This window comes from Sardina pilchardus, chromosome 2 (genome assembly GCF_963854185.1).
Source record: "Sardina pilchardus chromosome 2, fSarPil1.1, whole genome shotgun sequence".
NCBI classification, from domain to species: Eukaryota; Metazoa; Chordata; class Actinopteri; order Clupeiformes; family Clupeidae; genus Sardina; species Sardina pilchardus.
In genome coordinates this window covers 6,298,558-6,320,003 of record NC_084995.1, presented here as the reverse complement: position 1 = coordinate 6,320,003, position 21,446 = coordinate 6,298,558, and the positions used below count along the sequence as shown (strand labels likewise).

At 39.9% G+C, this 21,446-nt stretch overlaps 2 protein-coding genes across 5 annotated transcripts in view; one reads left to right on the top strand and one right to left on the bottom strand.

The window, feature by feature from the left end:
• The window catches only part of rpap2 (RNA polymerase II associated protein 2), a 73,083-nt gene extending 52,169 nt beyond the window's left edge, over window positions 1–20,914 (bottom strand). The window contains exons 1-3 of one of the 2 annotated variants that reach the window (XM_062517354.1): window positions 20,773–20,914; window positions 16,799–16,841; window positions 3,946–4,060 (exon numbers count right to left, since the gene is read on the bottom strand). In XM_062517354.1, the coding sequence (XP_062373338.1) occupies window positions 3,946–4,060; window positions 16,799–16,841; window positions 20,773–20,809 (195 nt within the window). In that variant the 5' untranslated portion in view covers window positions 20,810–20,914. Of the gene's footprint in view, window positions 1–3,945; window positions 4,061–16,798; window positions 16,845–20,772 lie in introns of both variants that reach the window. The other variant, XM_062517353.1, reaches the window with a different exon arrangement.
• The window catches only part of glmna (glomulin, FKBP associated protein a), a 61,075-nt gene continuing 60,404 nt past the window's right edge, over window positions 20,776–21,446 (top strand). Inside the window, exon 1 of one of the 3 annotated variants that reach the window (XM_062517350.1) lies at window positions 20,776–20,939. The gene's annotated coding sequence lies outside the window, so the exon portion shown is untranslated. The other 2 variants (XM_062517351.1, XM_062517352.1) reach the window with 2 other exon arrangements.

The window sequence follows — 21,446 nt, the reverse complement described above, 5'->3', positions numbered from 1 at the left end:
AGAGGCAGAGCTGGCATTACTTTTTCTTTAAATTCAATGCTAAGTATATTTGAGAGATTGGCGCTGTAGGCTACTGTGTGTTTGAAACACTTATGAGCCTAATTATCTTGAAGTAGGCTAGTTAAATCAACACTGCAATTTTTCCCACTGATGCATGATATGGCAGCTATCAGACATCAGGTATGAAATACTATAGTTAGCCTGGGTGTTTTCAAATACTTGTATAGTTTGTGTGGCAGCCTATCACCTGTCTGAGAAGATTTTTTTATGGATATGGATAATATGTTCTTAGTTTCTATGCCAGTGTATACAATTCAATTGAATTGAACTGAATTTTACTCTGATTTTATTAAATATTGTTGGATACAATTATTTTGCGGCGTCTTATTTTATGTGGCCCCTGAAAACCCAGTGATTTTTCCATTCGGCCCTCTTGGTACTGAAGTTGAATAGCCCTGGCCTAGAAGGTTGTATTTGGTATCTGTGGATAGCTCTAGCTCTCCTCTTTCATCTGACATGCGTGCCATATCTTTTTGATCGCGATTTCACGTGGAAATCAAACGAGAGTAAAGGTAGCCAAAGTTATATGACATTATTATTTGTTTGTAACATCGTCTGATTTTATAATACGAAATGATCGATGTATTTGGTATCAATGCAAAGCTCTGCTTCTCCTCTTTCATTTGATATGCGTGTCATGTCTGTGCGATGCGTGGTCCGCGAGTAATTCAAGCGAGAGTTCTGGATGCGCCGGTGAACGCAGAGCAATATAGACTGTAAATATGATATACTTTGATTTAACTTCATGATTTTATTTTATTTTCATACTTGATCGTACAGACAAGTGTCTGGTATCGTTGGAAAGCCCCGGTTCTGCTCTTTCCTGCAATATAAGTCTCATCTCGCTGTGACTAATAATAGCGGAGCAATGTAACAAAGAAAATGTGTGCGTTTTTTGACGCACTTTGCGTCCGTCGGGCTCATAGGGTTAACTGCAGCTGAGCGTTTTAAAATAGTCCTCATAGCCTACACGACAGTGAGTAGGTTAATAATTGGGTTTAGAGAATTGCTTCGCATTTCCTAAAATATCTTATAATAGTACCTTGCCAACTCATACATAGTCTAGTGCAAATAATAGTAACCTATACGAACAACATTGGCTTTTTTTATTCACAAAGCCTGCATAATGATACAGTCTAATCCACAGGCATTAAGTCAAGTATTGGTAACTTAATTCAAGTCGTCAGTCATTTTATTTATGTCTTCTGGAATGCGTAATCAACATGGAAGCGCGACGAAACTCGAAACTCGTTCATGAGCTGGGACAGCTCGAGCATGCGCTGGTGCCGGATATGTTGCAACCTTGGAACGCCATTTTTTCAAAGATGTCGGCGGCCAAATGACATGCTAACTGGCTGAAGCTAACCCTCCAAATCCTGACCCCCTGCTTCGGTCTGGCACTGCTCCGTTCAGCTGCTACTATTCGAGATACAGATCTGTTCGGACCAATCACATTGTCAGGGCGGGCTTTACGTGATGATTGACAGATGAACAGCAGTGACGTTCACGGCTGCATGCGTCCTCGTTCGACGAGTTGGGTGTAAGACCGTGTTGGCTTAGGTTGATTTTGATTGCAACAGAAACGCTATGGCTATGAATGCATAATTTGTTCATGCAGTTTGGCCTTTCGTTTATCTTAGCTATTGAAATGGAGGTTTTATCACGGATTCACACAACTATTTCTGAACACTTAGAACTTCAGTTTCACTTTCACCAAGTTAAAACAGCATGTTTGGGTGATGTTGTTCCCATTTGTTTAAAAATGTCTGTTTAGGCCCCAGCCGTGGCGCAACTGGCTGGGGCACCTGCACCGCACGCCGGCGACCCGGGTTCGATTCCCGCCCCGTGGTCCTTTCCGGATCCCACCCCCGCTCTCTCTCCCATTCACTTCCTGTCTTTCTCCACTGTCACTGTCAATAAAGGCATAAAATGGCCAAAAATATATACTTTTTAAAAAAAAAATGTCTGTTTGCTCGTTGGGTTAACGACACACTTCCCCAGCTGTTCATTGCATACAGTTTGAAGGAATTATTTTTAAAAACGAGGGAGGATGTTTTCCATATAGCCTACCCTGCTACATATTTCGTTGTCTTAGATTTCGCAGTTACTGACAGCCAATAACTTGTTCTGTTTGGTTTGGGCTATCCAATGAGTGCAGAGCTATCCCCCCCGCCCTGTATCAGTTGAATCACGCCCCATAATCGCAGCTGAATGGAGCAGTTTCAGACTCATATTCTGACAAGAATTGAGTATGACGTTGTCAGGCTACCTTGACCGGGGATGTGCACAAACTTTTTTACTACACTTGAATTTTAAACCAGCTCTTCTCTTACCAGTAGCCTATATCCTATAGCCATACTTTAATAATCAGATGTTATGCTCATTTTTGTAGGCTACACCTCACCGGCAAGCACGCACGCAAATGCTGGTTTTGCACATCTACAAATCTACAAATGGCTAATTGGCCAGGCTATAGGCTATATAATAGGCTTAGGACTGTATTTTGCCTTCGTGCAACTTTAGTTGTGCTCAATCTAAATTATTGTCAGTAAGGATAGGTCATATTACCAAATGTCGAACCTCGAACATTATTTAGGATATAGAGCCGTGTCCATTACGCACTACAGTTATTTTTTAGGCTATTGTTTTATTTGAGTGTTTTTGTCTACCATGGCAAACATAGTAGTTTGCTCTAAACTTATGTATTTCCAATCGGCTTTCACAATCAGCTACAGCTGCGCCGATGATCACCATGAAAACGTGCAATGTCTATACAGAACTGCTTTCACTTCCCCGAGTCGCCAACGCAACATGCACAACAATATACCGAAATTTAGCAAACACATGTATTTCCAGCTCTCAAAACCGATGAGGTCCATATCTCAGTGGCCTCATAGCTGCCTACAGCCATGCATAGTAAGCCTAATAGTTATGACATTAATAGCCTATTAATGACCTCATGTCGGAATGGCACATTGTTTGAAAAAAAAAAAAAAGTTAAATACCAGCGAGCTGGGTTGTAAAACATTCGAACACTCTGCAACTGCAATCTGACATGCCGAGCGTCTGTTCAATACGGAAGAAGACTTTAACTTATAAGAAATATATAGGCTAAGTAATATAACGAAACGTGAAGAAAAAATACGAGGACTGACCATCTTGTTTCTCCACGTTTCCCCCAATACCATGGCGACAAAGAGAAATACATATGATTTGACATTTAAGCTGATTGTTGTCAAATTTGATGATTAAATGAGATTAAGGAGTCGACTATTGACGGATATGCGGTCTTCATCATTAAATGCAGCTGAAATGCGGGTTGAAACTTTCTGCCACCTGGTGGTTGTTTGGGTACATTGCCTTAGCCTCGAAAAAAATCAGCTTGACAGCCTGCGGGATCTCTTCGGGAGTCCCGCGGGAGAAGGTGCATTCTCAACCCGTACCCACTGTATGTATTTATCTATTTATCTATCATCTGCACTTTTTACTGCTGAACACCGTCTTGCCTGTCTCTCTTTACTCCTCTCTCATGTCAATCTCAATGGTCTCAAGGGGGCTTGTTCTGTGCCTTCCCTAATGTGACGTAATAGAATGCATTGAGGGGGAAAGAAGAATCATTGCAAATCTCTGTAAAATAGCATACTTTTGCATAATATATTCCGTTGTGACACCCAACTACATCAAATACAATGGATAACAGTTTGAATGTGTACCAACAAGCTAATAATGCAAATTTGTTAGACAATTAACCTGCAATACAGCCTTTAAGTATGCGTGGCTTAACAACTAAATTAGAAATAGCTCAGTTGTTAACATTTGCATGCTAATAGAATTAGTGAAGAATTCACAAAATTGGGCTTTCACAATTCACATAGTTTAACTCACACAATTAATAAGAAAGTCTTCGGATACAGCAGCTTCTGATAGGAGCTCCACCAGTTGCAGTGCCCTGCGCTCATGCTCCACCTTCTCTTTCAGTTTGTCCTTCAAATACTCTCGTCTAAAAAGAGAAATACATTTTAAGTGGCTAGTAATGCTTTTGCACTTTACCACACTTAAAATGGGTTATAGAATGTAAAACTGTGTTTACATTGGTATAGTTGAATATAATGACAGTCTGGTATGTAAAATGGACATACAATATAAACATCAAATCCCACGACCAACAGCAGAGTAAAATATGAATTTATCACGACTCTAGAGGGAGCACTACAGCAGGGTTTTTCAAAGTGGGTAACGCATACCCAGGGGTGTCCTAGTCCTAGTCCTAGGCTTGATAATTTAGACCAGGGATGGGCAACTTTCATGACATGTTTAGACTCCCTAACGACAAATACAAGTATTTTACAGCCACATGAGTGATAAGTATATATTTTTTTCATTTCAGTGCAAAGGGCTCACATACATCACAATTCAATGATGGCACAAAACTGAATAACAGTGGCCCAACATTAAGTGCAACAACTATAGTCTCATATTCAGTGCATTTTTGCTCTTCCATTTTTAAGAATTTACAGACATTTTCTAACGTCCGTAATGAGTGTACAGATGTGATGTAACCAGTGATGGGCAGTAACGCGTTACTGTAATCCGATTACTTTTTTCAAGTAACGAGTAAAGTAAGGGATTACAATTGCAAAAACAGTAATTAGATTACCTTTACTTTCCTGCAAGCAGTCTGCGTTACTAAACCGTGATTTAATTGCTTTGTGAGACTGTCTGACAATCAGTAGCCTATAACGTGCAAGGCATTGCGAGAGATGTAAACAAAAGACGCATATCAGCAAGACAACGGAGTGCGGCCGGGAGAGAGCATGACCATGCTGCATTTCATAGCCTACGCGAGTTGGGGTTTTCCTAAACTTTTCCCATAGTTCGGGACAGGGACTTGTTTTAGCCTACTTATCTTTACTTCACTTTATTCTTCTTTCTACTTTCATTGATGACTTATGCTTTTGCCTATAGCTTTCACTCTGGACTGATGCTTCAACTCAAATTTGAAATTGAGGTCGTTGACGTTCAAACTTGTTTTCGGTGGACATACTGTAAGGTTAAGTTTGTAGGTTACCGTCGCAGTCTTTGCGAGACATGAGTAAAATGTCCATAAATAGTCTAATAGGTAGAGCCCGTATCATTCTCTGTAGGCTAGTCACTTTCAGACATAACCTGCAGTAGCCTATGAGGTTTGCCAAACGGAGGTCCGACTCTTCGGTTAATTAGGCTATACATTCCAGATTCTCTGTGTGTTTGAGTGAGGGGTGGTGCAGAATATGCGGCCGCTGTCACAGGGCTACTGTTTTTGTTTTACCAAATGATAGCGCGCCCGTTTCGAATGTTGTTGCAACAATGCAGCATGTGTTCTGTTACATCTGCAGCATCGATAAAAGATTGGAGCGTGACATGCAGGCGTAACGTTTAATTGGAACTCAGCAGTGACGCTCGTTGTTCATTGAACATAATCTGAAGGAATTCACGTTCAAGATCTTTATTTACAAATGTGTTGCATGCAGTTCATAGTTCACAGAACTCGTTTTATGCACAACACTGCATTTGATTCTATTTTATAGGATGGAATATGCAGAAAGAATAGAATAAGGCGTGTTATTCTATATATACAGGTGTATTGCTTAATAGCATATTAAGGTTGTGTAGCCAAGCTAGTGTGTTTTTGAAAAGTAACTAAGTAAAGTAATTAGTAAAGTAACTAATTACTTTTGGAAAAAGCAATCAGTAAAGTAACGGGATTACTTTCTTGGATAAGTAATCAGTAACTAATTACTTTCCCCAAGTAACTTGACTAACACTGGATGTAACATCCATCACATCTGTACTCTCATCCAACGGCAAGAAGTACTTGCAGTCATGCATGCTTCCCCTCGACATTATCGTGCATGTCAACAATTAATTATTTCATCGGTGTCTGTCTGTCTTTGTCTGTCTGTCTGTCTGCTAGATAACTCTATGGATGGATTTCGATGAAATGTTCAGGGAAGGTCTGAAATGACTGAAGAAAGAAACGATTAAATTTTGGGAGTGATCCGTATCTAGGGGTGTAAATCAGAGCCTTCATGAAGATTCGATTCAATATTGATTTCTTAGGCCAGTGATTCGATTATTTTCGATTATTCAGAATTCCCGCCGATACGATTAGATTTTTACATGATATTTATCAAGTTTCAAAAAATCAACAAAAATAGAAATCATTTGACTTTAATTGAAAATACAGAAACAGTATTCTATTCACATGATGTGTATGTTACAGTATAAACAGGGCCAAAATATCTTTCTACCCGCCACAACATTTTTATTATTGAAAAAAGGTGTAGAACTGATCTGCATCCATCTTGCGGCCCTGTCTTTGATCTTTATGTTCTGAGTTCATTGTGAGATGCACTTTAAATTAGTCCCTTGTGTCTATAGTGCAGTTTCTTCCTCCACACGCTGTGACACTTTTTGAAGCTGGAAAGATTTCCTGACCGTGTCGTGGTATTATGTAGTGGTATAGGCTATGATAGTTGTAGGCTGTGGATGCATGTCACTGTTAAAATATATCTGTCCACAACTGGAGGACTTTTTGGATCTAGGAACATGCTCAGCCAAGTATGGGAAACAAACACAAATCATAATCTGAAGCATGTTTAACTAACGGGATAAACGTGAAGATTTCCCCAAAACTTTAAATTGATTCGTTTAGACAGTTGTTTTTCCAATTTTACTTCGTCCTCTTAACACCTGCTACTCAGAACACAGATATGTTCAGAACACGTAGCCTAACTTGTAAAACGACACGGTAACTAAAACATGATATTTATTAAAAATCAAGATTGAGCTCTCTATAATGCATTGACCAAACGGCATCGCATTAATATAATGAGTAATGACTAACGTCACAGTTAGCATGCTCACTTGATCTGACTAATCCATCAGCTGTTTTCCACAGGGAAAAAACGTGTGCATCAGATGAAGCTATGGTAGGCCTAACTGTGGGGAACAAAATTCGCAGCCTATAAACACTTTGTTGCGGTGCTGAAAGTTTACAGTGAAGCATGTCAGCAACCCGCCAATGGTGAATGACCTTTTTTACAGTGATTACAAAAAAAAAAAACTTTTCACTCGATTAAATTCCAGGACCCTACGTTCACGACTTTTCCTAAATATGCGTGTTTTATCACCCAGAATTTTTACATGATCAAAAGCACACCGGTACAAGCTAGTTTAGAGCTATTTTGCGCTCACTTATGTGACAACACTATGTTGTCTCACGTTCGGCCATGTTTGTCCAGGCTGCTATTCTCTTTTCTCATATGTCGCAAGGGTTTCCTGTCAGTCAGGCATGAGAATAATATTTTACCATAAAACATATAGTTTATATAGGCTATGTGCAATATGTATTATATATGTGATTTATTTTAATAACTATTTTTCATTTACATGGCATAGTCTATGGAGGCGATTTACAGTGGTAAAATGCAAGTTTGTTTTGAAAACGGCCTACGTGTGTAAAAAATATTTTCAGCTGAAATTCGTCGCAGCCTATTTATGTACGTAGGGCGCGTATGCCTACGTACATTCATAGTTGTATCAGAGCCCGTCTACGGAGAGCCTTGCCACTCGCTATTAAGTCCCATTGTAACGACTTTTGGTTGCAGTTCCACCAAAATTCCACTGGGGGCGGTCGCCTGAGTGCAGAATGAATGGGAGCCTATGGAGCTAGACGGCTAAAGTTGGCTCTTTCACCCAATTGTCGTTGAGAGATCTCAGATTTGATTGTAGTTTTTGCAAGTTCAACATAGGTTATAGGTCAAAAGTTGAATGAACGAGTACTTATGTCCTTCCGATTTCTTACAGGTTGAGTTGTTGTTGCCCATACCACGCTAGCATTCTGCTAATGAAGCTTGAGTGTATGACGTCATTTACATTTTAAAAGACGTTTTAAAGCAAACAAGTGACTCAAAAAAATCAAACACCACGCAATACGTAATTTCTTTGCATCCCCTTTCGAAAACAACATTCAAATTCATTGACAAAAAATTATACTTTGAGAAAAGCGGATTTTGAGGGGTATTGCTCCATTGACCGCCATGCATTCTGCACTCCAAATGTAGCGCCTCTAATGGAACCAGCGTGGAACTGCAACCATTTCAAAACCGGAAGTATAACGACAGTGGCAGTTCTCCCCTTACTAGACATTCTCTGGCTGTATATCTTATCTTCTATTTGTAGGCTATCTTTTAAAGCTCAGACTAATGCATTTTCTTACATATTTGCCGGACTGACTGAGTTACGTCGCGTCAAATACCTATTTCCAATATATTAGAGTACAAAACGTTAAGTGGCGCAACGTTAACTCCCTCGACTAGTACGCAGGAGACCCGGGTTCACATCTCGGCACGAGCGAAATGTTGTAGCTTACAGTGACTGAATTCACTGACCGTTTTTCAACGTCGACGAACAATTATTTTTTGTTAATGGTTTTTAATAACAAACTATCTGAAATAAACGATGAATCACAATACTGTTTACCATTAAACGAAAAATAATTTCACCAGCCAATCATTTTCTAAGCCAAATTGAGCCGCCATCTGACAAACTTTGGCTAAGCCAGTTAGACTTTTTGCATCTAAAATATATCACAGAGACACACCGAAAAATAAACGATAGCCTAGAAACTAGGCCTACATGAGATTTTCCCACTAGATACACCGCATCAGTATTGTGCTCTTTGCACAGGACTCACAGTGAGTTGACGACCAATTAAAAGTGCAAGTTCTCCGCAATGTTTTTTTTCTCGCGCTGAGATGACATGGGGGAAAGAAGCAAACAAGGTAGCCTAATTTTGATCTCGCTTTACATACTTTCCTAATTCCTACGTAGGGCTACTCAGACTTTTGTTAAATCTTCAGGGCCCGGTTGCACAAGCACCAAAACCAAAGATTTGGTGCTTGTGCACATCCCCCCCCCCCCCCCCCCCGGCGCACATCTGCCCACTCCACACACGGCCACGACCTCTGTAAAAACAGGATATCACAGGTAAAAAAATTATACACTTCAGCAATATCACGAGTGAGAATGGGGTTGGTAATGTATATTCCCACGGGTGTTGTTTCGGCCGTAGCCACGAGGCAGAGGCCGACTTGCACACATCAACATCAACACCATCAACTATTTATATAAAAAGCAAATGAATTATGACTGATTGTAGGCCTACTTTTCCTGCATTACCGCTAGTTAAGTGTGACCAGAGGTGGCAACACATTTTGGCTCATTGGGACTTGAAAATTGGCCAGTGCCACACACAATGCAGTGTGCATAGGCCATATAAAATGTATTGTGTCATTTAGATAATAATGACAAAGTAATTTTGTTGTATATAATACATTTCTTAAGAAATATGGTTATGATGCTGTTTAATTACCCAAATGAAGAGTTATTTTCCAAAACGCTATATCCACCATTTTAATGAATGTTCATAAATCTTTTTTTTTTTTTTAAGTAATCTCAGTGAAACTGTTATGCTTAGTTGATTTATCTTTACTCACTAAACAAAACAACTGTTTTTTTTTATTGATATTACCTGAAATACACATTTAAATAACATGATTTTTTAATGTTTTCAAAAATGGATTTTATATCGTTTTGGAAAAGAGCTCTTCAAAATGATGCACTGTCACTTTAAGGCTCTTTTGCCAACTCCGCTGAGTGGTTTGCTATGTCCCCTCACAGTTTAGGCCTATAATAAATGCTCAGTAGTGGAACTACTATTGTTTTCCAGATTTTCTTTTAGAAGTTTCTCATAAAATGGAGAAATCAGTTATCAACAATGACAAGCCATCCTGCATCCAGCTCTCTCCCTTTCGTGCGCGCAGAAACACGTAGGCTAGAATAACGTAGACTAATTAGATCCGCTGCAATGGAGATTACAGAGTATCTGTTTTTCCATTGACATTGTAAACGTTATCTAAGAAGAGTATTGTACAGTGAAGTTAACCACAGGTCGTCTTTCGCTAGGAAAATATAGCGAGCACTGCCAATCATAACCTACAGTAAGTGCGGGCCGAATTGTGGGCTGCAAGAAGCACTTGCACATGTGCGTCTGTTTTGTTATCCTCGTTCGCATGCCGAAATATTTTCTCGCAAATGCGAGTGAGTCTTGTTTGTAGGCTACTTCTTTCCGCCACAAATTTCAAACTGCCGTTACAAGTTAATCTGTGTTGGAGGCGGATGTCATATGCGTTGATTGTGATTGGCCAAATCAATTAAACGTGACAGGCCAAATGTAGCCTACTACTTTCTAACAGGGCGATAGAGAGAGGTAGCAGAGAAGACGGAAATCTTCTTGTCTCGCCCTCACCCCCCCCCCCCCCCCCCCCACAAAAAAACTCTTCGGATTTAGATGAATCATGAAAATGACCTATTTTGTTGTGAAAACGGCGAATTTCGAGTTTGCAGGTATGTATATTGAAGTGAAATGTGCAGAACTTTGTCCAAAACAATACAATAACATTGTGTGTTGAGATTCTAGTACAAAGACATCTGTAGACATGAAGTGGCAACTAAAGCAATTATCAGCCATGAAAACTTTGGCGGCTGCAGCAGCATTTAGGTTTTGGCTGAGCCAGCTAGCCAGCCAACAACTTCATCAGCCAGCCGTTATTCTCAAAGCAAATGGCTTCGGGGTCTATACATAACCATTGCAAACATAGCCTATTTGAAACCGATCATTCCCCCTCCCCCATGCACTCGTCTAACCAGTTCACGGACAACTGCCTCCCCACCCCCACCCCCTCTCTCTGTCCCCTGCATAGGCTGTAGGCTGGATGTTTAGGCAACTCGTGGAAGAATGCGCAATCATGTTTCATCGTATATGCGCATTTCAGAATGTTTGAATTCGCCAGCGTGCGTGTAGTTGTGTGAATAGAAAAGAATAGAATAGACTTTATTGATGCCTTGCTCAAAAGAACTTCAGCCGTGAACAGGTCGGGGATCGAACCAGTAACCCTTGGGTTTTGGGGCCGAAGCTCTAACCAGTGGGCTACAGCTCTACCTCACCAATTAGTTAAAATGTGTGTCTCAATGCTGAATCTCGAATTCACATAGAAGTTCGCTTAAATTGTAGAAACAATAGGCATATAGCTTTTTTTCAGCAGACATCGCAAACATAGCCTACACATTCGCAAAACGGAGAACATCTTTCACTCATCATTTTTAATTAGGCTACTTCTCGCGCCTATGCCTGCTCAGCATAGCTGCTCTGTGGCATATAAAGAAAACTTTTTTATGTATATTATTCTACATAACACATATACATGTATGATGTATGTAAACACAAACATACGCACACGCACACACAGGGGAGAATACGTATTTGAACCCATGCTTAAGTTGACTAAAAAGAGGAATAGAAAATCATCATACATTTTCTTCCTTAAATACAGGGGGCTTAAGTAGGCCTGTTTTGACCCTTATGTCAATTCCCATAGGTGCAGGAGGATTTTTTTTTATATGCCTATGTTTTTATTTTTAAAGGCCAGCTATTTCATGGATCCAGGATACTATGCATCCTGATAAAGTTCCCTTGGCCTTAGGAATTAAAATAGCCCTACATCATCACATACTCTTCTTCACCATAGCTAGATATTGCATGGTGTTTTTTTCCAGTTAGCGTATTAGTCGGCTTGATGCTCATTGAGCTCAATGCAAATCAATGCACGTCCTGCGTTCTACAGAGTTTGTTTGCCGTATCACACTGGAATAGCCTATTAATTTGGCAAACTCGTTGTGAAGTTTAAATGAATGGTCACGTTGCATCCAAGCTGTAGACGTTCAGAACATAACATTGTCGCACATGACGGTGGTTGATTTTAAGTAGTTGGATGGCATATAGGGCAATTAAAATAGCGATGTTTCAATGCTAAGGTTCATAGAAAAGAGATAGAACTGACTGGCTTTTGGCCATAGCAATAATCCATTTAGAACTAGTAACGGCAGTTTGTACTGCAAGTTTAGAAATTAGTTGATATGTAGTGGAAAGAAGTAGCCTAGTTCTACTAGTAACAAGACAACATATTTTTAGCGATTTAAACCAAAGATTGTCTAGTTACACCTAAGGATGGGCATCGTTAAGATATTATCGATATCGATGCCATTATCGAGTCTGCTTATCGATGCGATTCCTTATCGATTCCCATATCGATTCCTGTACCATCTATACAGAACATTTATACAGTATGGTTTTGAGAGTTGTTGGCTTTGAATGTATTGAATGCTTTTATATTTCTAAAAAGTAAACATCTCTAAAACAAAGCTTATTGTAGCCTAATCACACTTAGTCGTGTGTTCTAAAAAAGTAGCTTAAACAACACGTCATGGTTTACATTTTAGGTCAAATTGAGTAAAATTGTAGGCCTACTCATCAAAAACGCTCAAAAATTGGTGGGCTGCAATGCCAGGGCCATTTCTGATCTCAATGATTCAACCGCATTTGAGTTTACTTATTACACAGCTCCGTACTGCAGAAAGTTATACCGATTTAATTTAATATGCCGTATAGCCGACGTGGTGCGCCTTATGTAAAATCTTGCATTAGATAAGGCGATTGCAGCAGCAATTTCATCATAGGCTACCACTATTTTGTCAACTATAATGTCAACATACAGTGAAACAAAGCCTGTCAAACAATGTGCGTAAATGTATTATGCCTAATGAATCTTTGAAGTCCAAATGAAAGAAAATGTTGCTGCTGTTGCTAAGATCTGTTACAATAAATCGTGACTTGAGCATAACAGACAACAGAGTTTTGAGGCTCTAGGCTATAACGTGTGCAACGAAAATATAAAGTGTGTTGCATTCCATAATTCTTTTCAATGACTAGGATTAGGCAGTCTCTGCAGTTTCCATGAAATCCAAGTCGTTAGTTGTTTTAATTAACATTGCTTCTAGCCATAGACAGCGTTTAGCCCACGTTATCCACTGTGAAGTTTCACGCGCAGGAACGCACGCACATTGAGTGCCCACAGGTTGCATTGATGGCACCACATTAGAAAGTATAATTTCCTGACTGGGGAAACCTTTAGTTTATTTTTCTCGCTGATATAGACGGTTCACTTAATTTAAAGGCAATTGATGACATAGCCTGATGCCCTGCTAGCACTGGGATGTTCGTAGCCTACCTTGAAAGCTAGCCAGCTGAGCTGACGTTCACAAGTCAGTTCAGCTGTTCTGTCCTTCTCTACGTGATTTCTAGTTGTCCATGCAGAAACTCCCTCGGATAGCCAGTTAACTTCGTGCATACTCTCTTTCAGAGATTAATCCAGGTTTGATGTAAAATAATTTGAATAGCCATTTATAAAACACGTAGTGGGCTCGGCTATAGGCTAAAGCCTGTTCATGATAGCATAGTCAACACGTTGTCATTTTTGCCAAACGAAAAAAATAGGCTACTTACAGCTAGCAATAATGTTTTGATATAAGTCTAAGCCTGCCGTTTTTGCAAACTGTCAAATACAGTGCACTCCTGGTATTTAATGCCATGGATGTTGTTTAAGTGCTTGAGCATGACAGAACAGAACGTTCAGAATCGTTAAGGGAATCGTTAACGTGTGGACTTGTACGATTCCGATGGATCGGAACGTTCGGAACCGGTTCCAAACCGGAACCTGGAACCGATTCCCAAGCCTAGTTACACCGTCTCTGTTTAAACGTTTACACCATAACAGGAAATTAACACAAAACAAATGTTAACAGTGGAATAAGTGGGATAATGGACTCCACGGCGTTCGGTCCAAGAAATAAAAGCACTTAGAAGGGGCCATTTCACCTCTACTTTCATATTTGTGAACCGAACGCGGTGTCGTCCCTCACAAAAATGACTAGCGCCTCGCGCGGTAGCCAGGCGTCTTATCCAAATGTCAACTTTGCGCTGTGTTCAAGATTCTGAAGCAAACGCTAAGACTCCGATTGGCCCAGAGAAGTGTCAATTACAAGAATTAACCAATAATGTTTCGCAATTCTAGCCTGCATTGCATAAAGATTAAGGGCAGCCTTAACCCCCCCCACCCCCAAATAAAAACTCTCCGGTTCTGCGCGATTCATGTGAATGACCCAATTGACCAAGAAAATGGCGATTGTCGCCGAAAAGCGACAAGTTTGCAGGACTGTAAATGAATAGAAGTGAATTTGGGGAATGAATTACAACTAGCCACCCATTCATTTTAGAGCTTAGATTATCTGCCCAAACCCGAACTGCGGGCCGGTGTTAACGGATCTCGAGATCCAACAACACCGGTGTTGGGTCGACATTTTTCATCCTTCCCCTCCCGTCGGGTCAGGCTCCTAATCACAGAACGCATGCCTCCGTTTTAAAATAGCCTATAAATAACATTTCTAAGTAGCATACAAAATGTAAAAAACGAAATATAAAAAATGAAATACTATGACAAAGTTGAAAGTCAAGTTTGCTTAAGGTTTGTTCAAGAACTCTTCCAGAGTTTTTACCTCAAACAACACAAATCAACACAAATAAATGAACAGATAACTCAAACGTGCTGTATGTCATAATGAAACAACCACAGACTATCAACAACACGGTCTGACACGAATGACACATGGCTTAGTGCAAACTGAATTTATGACCAAACGATTTGATTCATGCACGAAGCGCCATCTAGTTGTCATTATGTGTAAGTAACAGCCTCCCAGTCTAAGGACTCAGTGGTCACCAGCACGGCGCTTCTAGTAGGTCGTCAAAGCGGTCAAATGACCGGGGCGCGGCGCTTCTAGGTATAAGTGGGTCAGAACGGCACGGCGCTTCTAGTGTTAAGTGCGATTTCCTGTGTAGCTCTGGCAAAAAGTCACTGTTGTTGATGTAGCCTACTTTTTTTTTTTTTTTAAAGATATTTTTTTGGGCTTTTATGCCTTTAATCAGATAGGACAGTGTAGGGTGACAGGAAACGAGTGGGAGAGAGAGTAGGGTGGGAACCGGAAAGGACCACGGGGCGGGAATCGAACCCGGGTCGCCGGCGTGCGGTGCAGGTGCCCCAGCCAGTCGCGCCACGACTAGGGATGGGTATTGATAAGTTTTTATCAATATCGATGGCATTATCGATTCTGCCTATCAATCCAATTCCTTATCAATTCTCTTATCGATTCCCAAAAAATGTAGGTGCACCCACATTTTTCATTGCATCGCCTTTAACGCCAAAAGGTCACCTTTTATCGCTCTCCTTTCATATAATGTGAATGATTTTTTAACAATAAGACGTAGAAAAAGCTTGTCTTTATTTAAAACACAATAAGGAATATATTCTTTATAAAGAATTATAAAGATGTATATATAGCCTACAGTGTATATATATAATAAAATGTAATTCTTTATATATTCTAATCTATAGCCTACTACTGACTTTTCTGATATTCATGACATTCATGACTATTCATATTACAACTCTGCCTCTTTAATTCAGCTGTCGGCTTGAAGCCTCAAATTGTAAACAAAGTAGCATAGTTGGCTAGCTTATTATAGTCTACTGGTTGGACTGTTCAGTTTCCCCACGTGTGTTTAAGTTGCAAGGTAGGCTAATACTTTGTCTCCTTGGGACAGGCCCTTTTGAGTCTTAGAGTTGGAAAACATTGAGATGATCAGTCAACTTGAATGCAAGAGTTTGAATCAAATTTGTGCAGTAGCCTACGCTATGATGCTAACCGAAATTAATTATAATGTCGCTAGTTGTCTTCTATGCGTCATTGCTTTCACGATTGTGAATGTGCATGTCGAGGGGCGGGTGTCGCGCACGAGAGAGGGAGAGGGAGAGAGAGAGCGGGCCAAGGGGGTTACTTATACAGTTTGGCAAAGTTGCACGCATAGTCTACAATTAAAACTTGTGAAGGAAACGTATGCTTTCACCCGAGCAGCGTCAGGTGCACCTAGAATTATTTTCAGGCACACTCTTAAACATTTTGGGCACATATGCACTCTGGAGCCCTGGACCGGGCAACGTTAGCACCCCTCCGTAGTCTGTCAAACACATGACACTCTTGGAGCTTAATCCCATGCTTCACGGACAAATGTTTTAACATATTGCTGGTATTACTACCCTTACACGATTTGACTTGTAGTATGAGTCGTCGCAGAGGGCGTGTAGTAACACAACATTTCAGGAAAACCGGAAAAGGTCCGACGTCATGCAGGCTGAGGGAATCGTTAAGGGAATCAATAACAAAAAAGACGTACGATGTCGATGGAATTGATAAGTTAAACCCGGTTCCAAGACGGAACCGGTTATCGATGCCCAACCCTAGCCACGACTGGGGCCAATGTAGCCTACTTTTGATTTGAGGTCAGCTTCTGTTCTTTGCTGTTCCTTGGTTGTCATACATTTGAACCTAAACTATTCAGATGGCCACCACGTGGCCATACAATGCCATTACATCGCCACATGAAAAACATAAGTTGTGCCTCCTGAATCCAAACGGTGATATGGATCACTCGCCAAATGTAATTGTTTCTTCCTTGGGTCATTTCAGACCTTCCCTGAAATTTCATCGAAATCCATCCATAACTTTTTGAGTTATCTTGCTAACAAACAAACAAACAGGCAGACAGACAGACAAACCCTGATGAAAACATAACCTACTTGGCAGAGGTAAAGATAAGCTACATGTTGGTACTTAGACACACAGCAAGAATAACATATTTTTGGTTTTTCTGTGAAACCCAAATGTTGACCTGAAGTTGGCATACCTTTTATATTCCAAAGAATCGGTCTCTGATGTGCGCCTCTCACCTGCTGGAAAAATAATAGTTTACCATTTTTCATATAGCATAGGAATGGCATGGAGACACTAAATAATCACTGTTAATTCTGGTAACAGTCTGACAGACCAACCTTACATCAATGCTACACTGATGACACATAGTGCTAGCATCTAGTGTTTTGACCAGTGACCGGCGTCTTGCTATCTGGCAAAGTAATCTTTGGTCACCACTAGGGTTTAATCCCAGGAAACGGGATTCCCGGGAAATGTAATCAAGACTATTTACCGATTCCCGGGAAAGGTTATGACAGGAAACGGGAAATAAAATTAAATTTAAAAACGCAAGGAGTCCGCTTCTATTGTTGTCATATGGTAACGTTAATTCATCAAACCTGCTGCTAACTTACACCCGCCCAACGAACGGATGCAACAGTTGTTTGAAGCTCTTAGCAGGCTACATGGAGTCGGAGAGAACTTGATTTCTTTCTGCGAAAATCCAAAAACGCCTGAGCGCATCTACAGTGCCTATAGAAAGTCATCATACCCTTTTGAAATAGTTACTTTTTTTGTCTTACAGCCTGAAATCAAAACCCATTTTAAAAAAAATCTTTTCCAGTTTTATTAACAAATTTAGCTGTACAACATCAAAATAATGAAAAAAAAGTAAACAGTTCTGAAAATTAATAAAAAATGAAAAACTAGAATAACAGGGTTGGAAAAGTCATCATACCCCTGACTTAATACTTTGTAAAGCTTCCTTTTGCTTTCATTACAGCCATCAATCTGTTTGGATATGTCTCTATTATAGCTTTGCACACCTAGATAGGGGAATATTTGCCCAATTTTCCGTAAAGAAATGTTAAAATTTAGTCAAATTCTATAGGGAATGGCGATGGACTGCTCTCTTCAAGTCAATCCACATATTTTCTATAGGATTTAAGTCAGGGCTCTGACTTTGCCACTCAAGGATATTCACCATCCTATCCTTAAGCCACTGCTTTGTTCTTTTGGCAGTATGTTTAGGATTATTGTCGTGTTGGAAGGCGAATGACCTCCCCATCCTCAGCTGTCTAGGAGAGGGACGCAGGTTTTCCTTAAGAATGTGGGTGTACTTGGCAGCATCCATTTTCCCTTCTATCCTGACCAATTGCCCAGTTCCCGCTGAAAAGAAACATCCCCACAACATAATGTTGCCCCCACCATGCTTCACACTAGGTATGGTGTGTTTTGGGTGGTGTACTGTGTTGGTTTTCGCCAAACATTGCGCTTGGAGTTCAGTGCAAAAACACATCTGGAATATTCTGCTACCATGTGGAAAAAGCTTATATGGTCAGATGAGACTAAGATCGAACTTTTTGGAGACTAAGATTGAAGTTTTTGGACTGAGCTCCAGGCGCTAACCAAACACAGTATACACACCCAAACACACCCAAAACACACCATACCTACTTTGAAGCATGGTGGGGGCAACATTATGTTTTGGGGATGTTTCTCTTCAGCGGGGACTGGGCAATTGGTCAGGATAGAAGGGAAAACGGATGCTGCCAAGTACACCAAAATTCTTGAGGAAAACCTGCGTCCCTCTCCTAAACAGCTGAGGATGGGGAGGTCATTCGCCTTCCAACACGACAAAAATCCTAAACATACTGCCAAAAGAACAAAGCAGTGGCTTAAGGATAGGATGGTGAATATCCTTGAGTGGCAAAGTCAGAGCCCTGACTTAAATCCTATAGAAAATATGTGGATTGACTTGAAGAGAGCAGTCCATCGCCATTCCCTACAGAATTTGACTAAATTTTAACAATTCTGCACGGAAAATCGGGCAAATATTCCCCTGTCTAGGTGTGCAAAGTTATAATAGAGACATATCCAAACAGATTGATGGCTGTAATGAAAGCAAAAGGAAGCTTGACAAAGTATTAAGTCAGGGGTATGATGACTTTTCCAACCCTGTTATTCTAGTTTTTAATTTTTTATTAATTTTCAGAACTGTTGACTTTTGTTTCATTATTTTGATGTTGTACAGCTACATTTGTAAATAAAACTGGAAAAGATTTTTTTTAAAAATGGGTTTTGATTTCAGGCTGTAAGACAAAAAAAGGAACTATTTCAAAAGGGTATGATAACTTTCTATAGGCACTGTATATCGAAACTCTCTGCTTCTTGAAAGCACACTTCCACAAGAAAAACGAAGGGCAGGGTGAGAAATAAATTGTAAACTAAAATAAATATGTAGCCAAGTTGTCACGAGTTCAATGCAATGCTGATATTGCAGTATTTAGCCATTTATTTTGTATTAAAGGAATAGTTCGGAATTTTGGACATAGGACCTCATTTCCAATTTAGACGGGGTTGATGGAGACCATTTTCAGTGAATTTCTGCCCTTCCTTAAGTTCATCTGGTGCTAATCTGGTGCTGAGATAACGCAAGTCAACATCCACCCTGCCACTGAAAACAGTCTTAATCCACTCCACAGAACACCCGAAACAAATAAATTATAACGTCAGACTATCGATGCACATGTCTGTGTTGATAGAATAATGTTAGAAATAAAACTAACCTTGCATCGCATTGCAATAGCCTATACTTTGTTCCCTGTATGGCAGTGGTGGATTGATATTGAGAAACTAGTCCCTCAAAATGTAATAAATCATTGAGTTGCAAGGTTAGCTTTATTTCTAAAATTATTCTATCAACACGGACATGTTGGCAGGAAATACATTTTCGTACATGCTCACATTGTTGTTTAGAAAGCCGAGGGATCCTCAAAGTTATTCTCATTTCACTGTTTAGAGATAGGAATTGATTTTAACTTTCCAAGGGCTTTTGTGGAATGTAATGCAAAATATATCAGTGTCTTGTGATTGTCAGCCAAAGGGCACTGTGATTGATGTCACACAACAAGAACATTTTTACTAACACGTGTTGTTTCTAAAAAAGGCAAAGATCGATCTGGAAGTTTCTGGTTGTCTCTGCAATATCCTAGCAACAACCTGGCTCAAACTAACTGACAAAATAGCTATTGCTGATGACATAGATGTTATGTGCATCGACTTCAGAAGAGACAACATGGACTATGGATGTGCAATGTGTTGATATTTCCCCACATCACCATGATTAATGTGACTCTGTTCATTGTTTCTGTCATGGTAGTAAACAACTGAAAATAGTTATAAAACTATATCACTGTTGTTCAATTACATTCATGTAATGGCCTTGTTTTATGAAAGTGCATTTCACGATCTTATGATGATTTTTAGTGTTTAAAGCTGAATTAAATGCATGCTTTAGGAAGTTCCTAAAATATAAATGACAAAAGAAGGAACCCAAAAATGTTGATTGATGTTTATAGTTGCAAACGTACCACGGGCGCCCGCCCATCACTGCGCCCATGGTACGTTTGCAACTTGCCTTGATTATTACGCCAGATGAGTGTAGTTCCATGTCAAATCAGCCTAGAAAAACGCCAGGTTTCATTTCCAGTTGGTCTTATTGCACTTTCCAACTCGAGAAGAGACACGTTTTAAAAAGGAAAATTACTGGAAATCTTAGTCACTTTTAAGCATGTTACTAATCCGATTCAATAATCTATGCTAGGCTGAAGCTAAAAGTTGTATCGCCAGACTCACAGAATGGCTGGATGAACGGGAAAAGTGTAAATATCGATTGTTTTGCTCGAGGGGAGGTGGAAAATGAGCCAAAAATGTCGGAATATCCCGGAAAATCTTTTACAAACTACAAAATAATAATAGCAACAACAACAACAATAATAATAATAAACACAACAAACTAACAAATACATGCTGGTTCTATCAGATTTACGATAGGTTGATTCAATTAGCAATGAAACACGATAACGTTAACCTCTGCCACACGTTACAACAACCGTTTACAACATTTGTCATTGCTTATCTAATGCATTACGTTACCGCGATTAATAACGCTAATTTTGTTTTAACCTTTGGAAGACTTCCTTCGAGCAACTTTACTCTCCATGTTTAGCTTGATACGACACCAGTGGATAACCAAAACGTATTCTCCGTTCTCACCACCCCAAGAGAGAAACTCATGGAGAAGAAAAAGAAACTGAGGACAAACACTTCCGAGTACATCGGCGATAACTACGGCAAGTATGCGGAGTCAAAATAACGTTATCCTTGCAGTTCTTTTGGGGATGCACAACGCAAGTACGTGTCCGTTTTTAAAGCAAATGTGTATTTTGTTATTGATTTAATTGTCAATTGCATTGGAGAATAAATCATCTAGATTTGAATTAGTACATGCACACATACTGTGGGATCACAATTATGTCGCAGCCAGCTAATAACAGCTGTAACGTAAACCTTACCTCACTGGCTTACATCATAGACCTAAAAGGGCCTACATCGTTAGCTAGATAGCTAGCATGTGCTATGATGTTTAACATTAACTGATTATACTTCAGTAAGAATATGTGTTGGCTTCAGACGAGAAAAGTTACGATATGAAATGTTCAATCTGAGCGGCTTTCGTGATTGTGGCAACTTGGCAAACGTATTAGCTTGCTAGTAGTATATAGTTAAAGAAGCCACATTTCGTCTTGGAACGGAGTCTGAAGTGGTAGCAGCTAGCCCACCACTTTGAGTTATTTTTG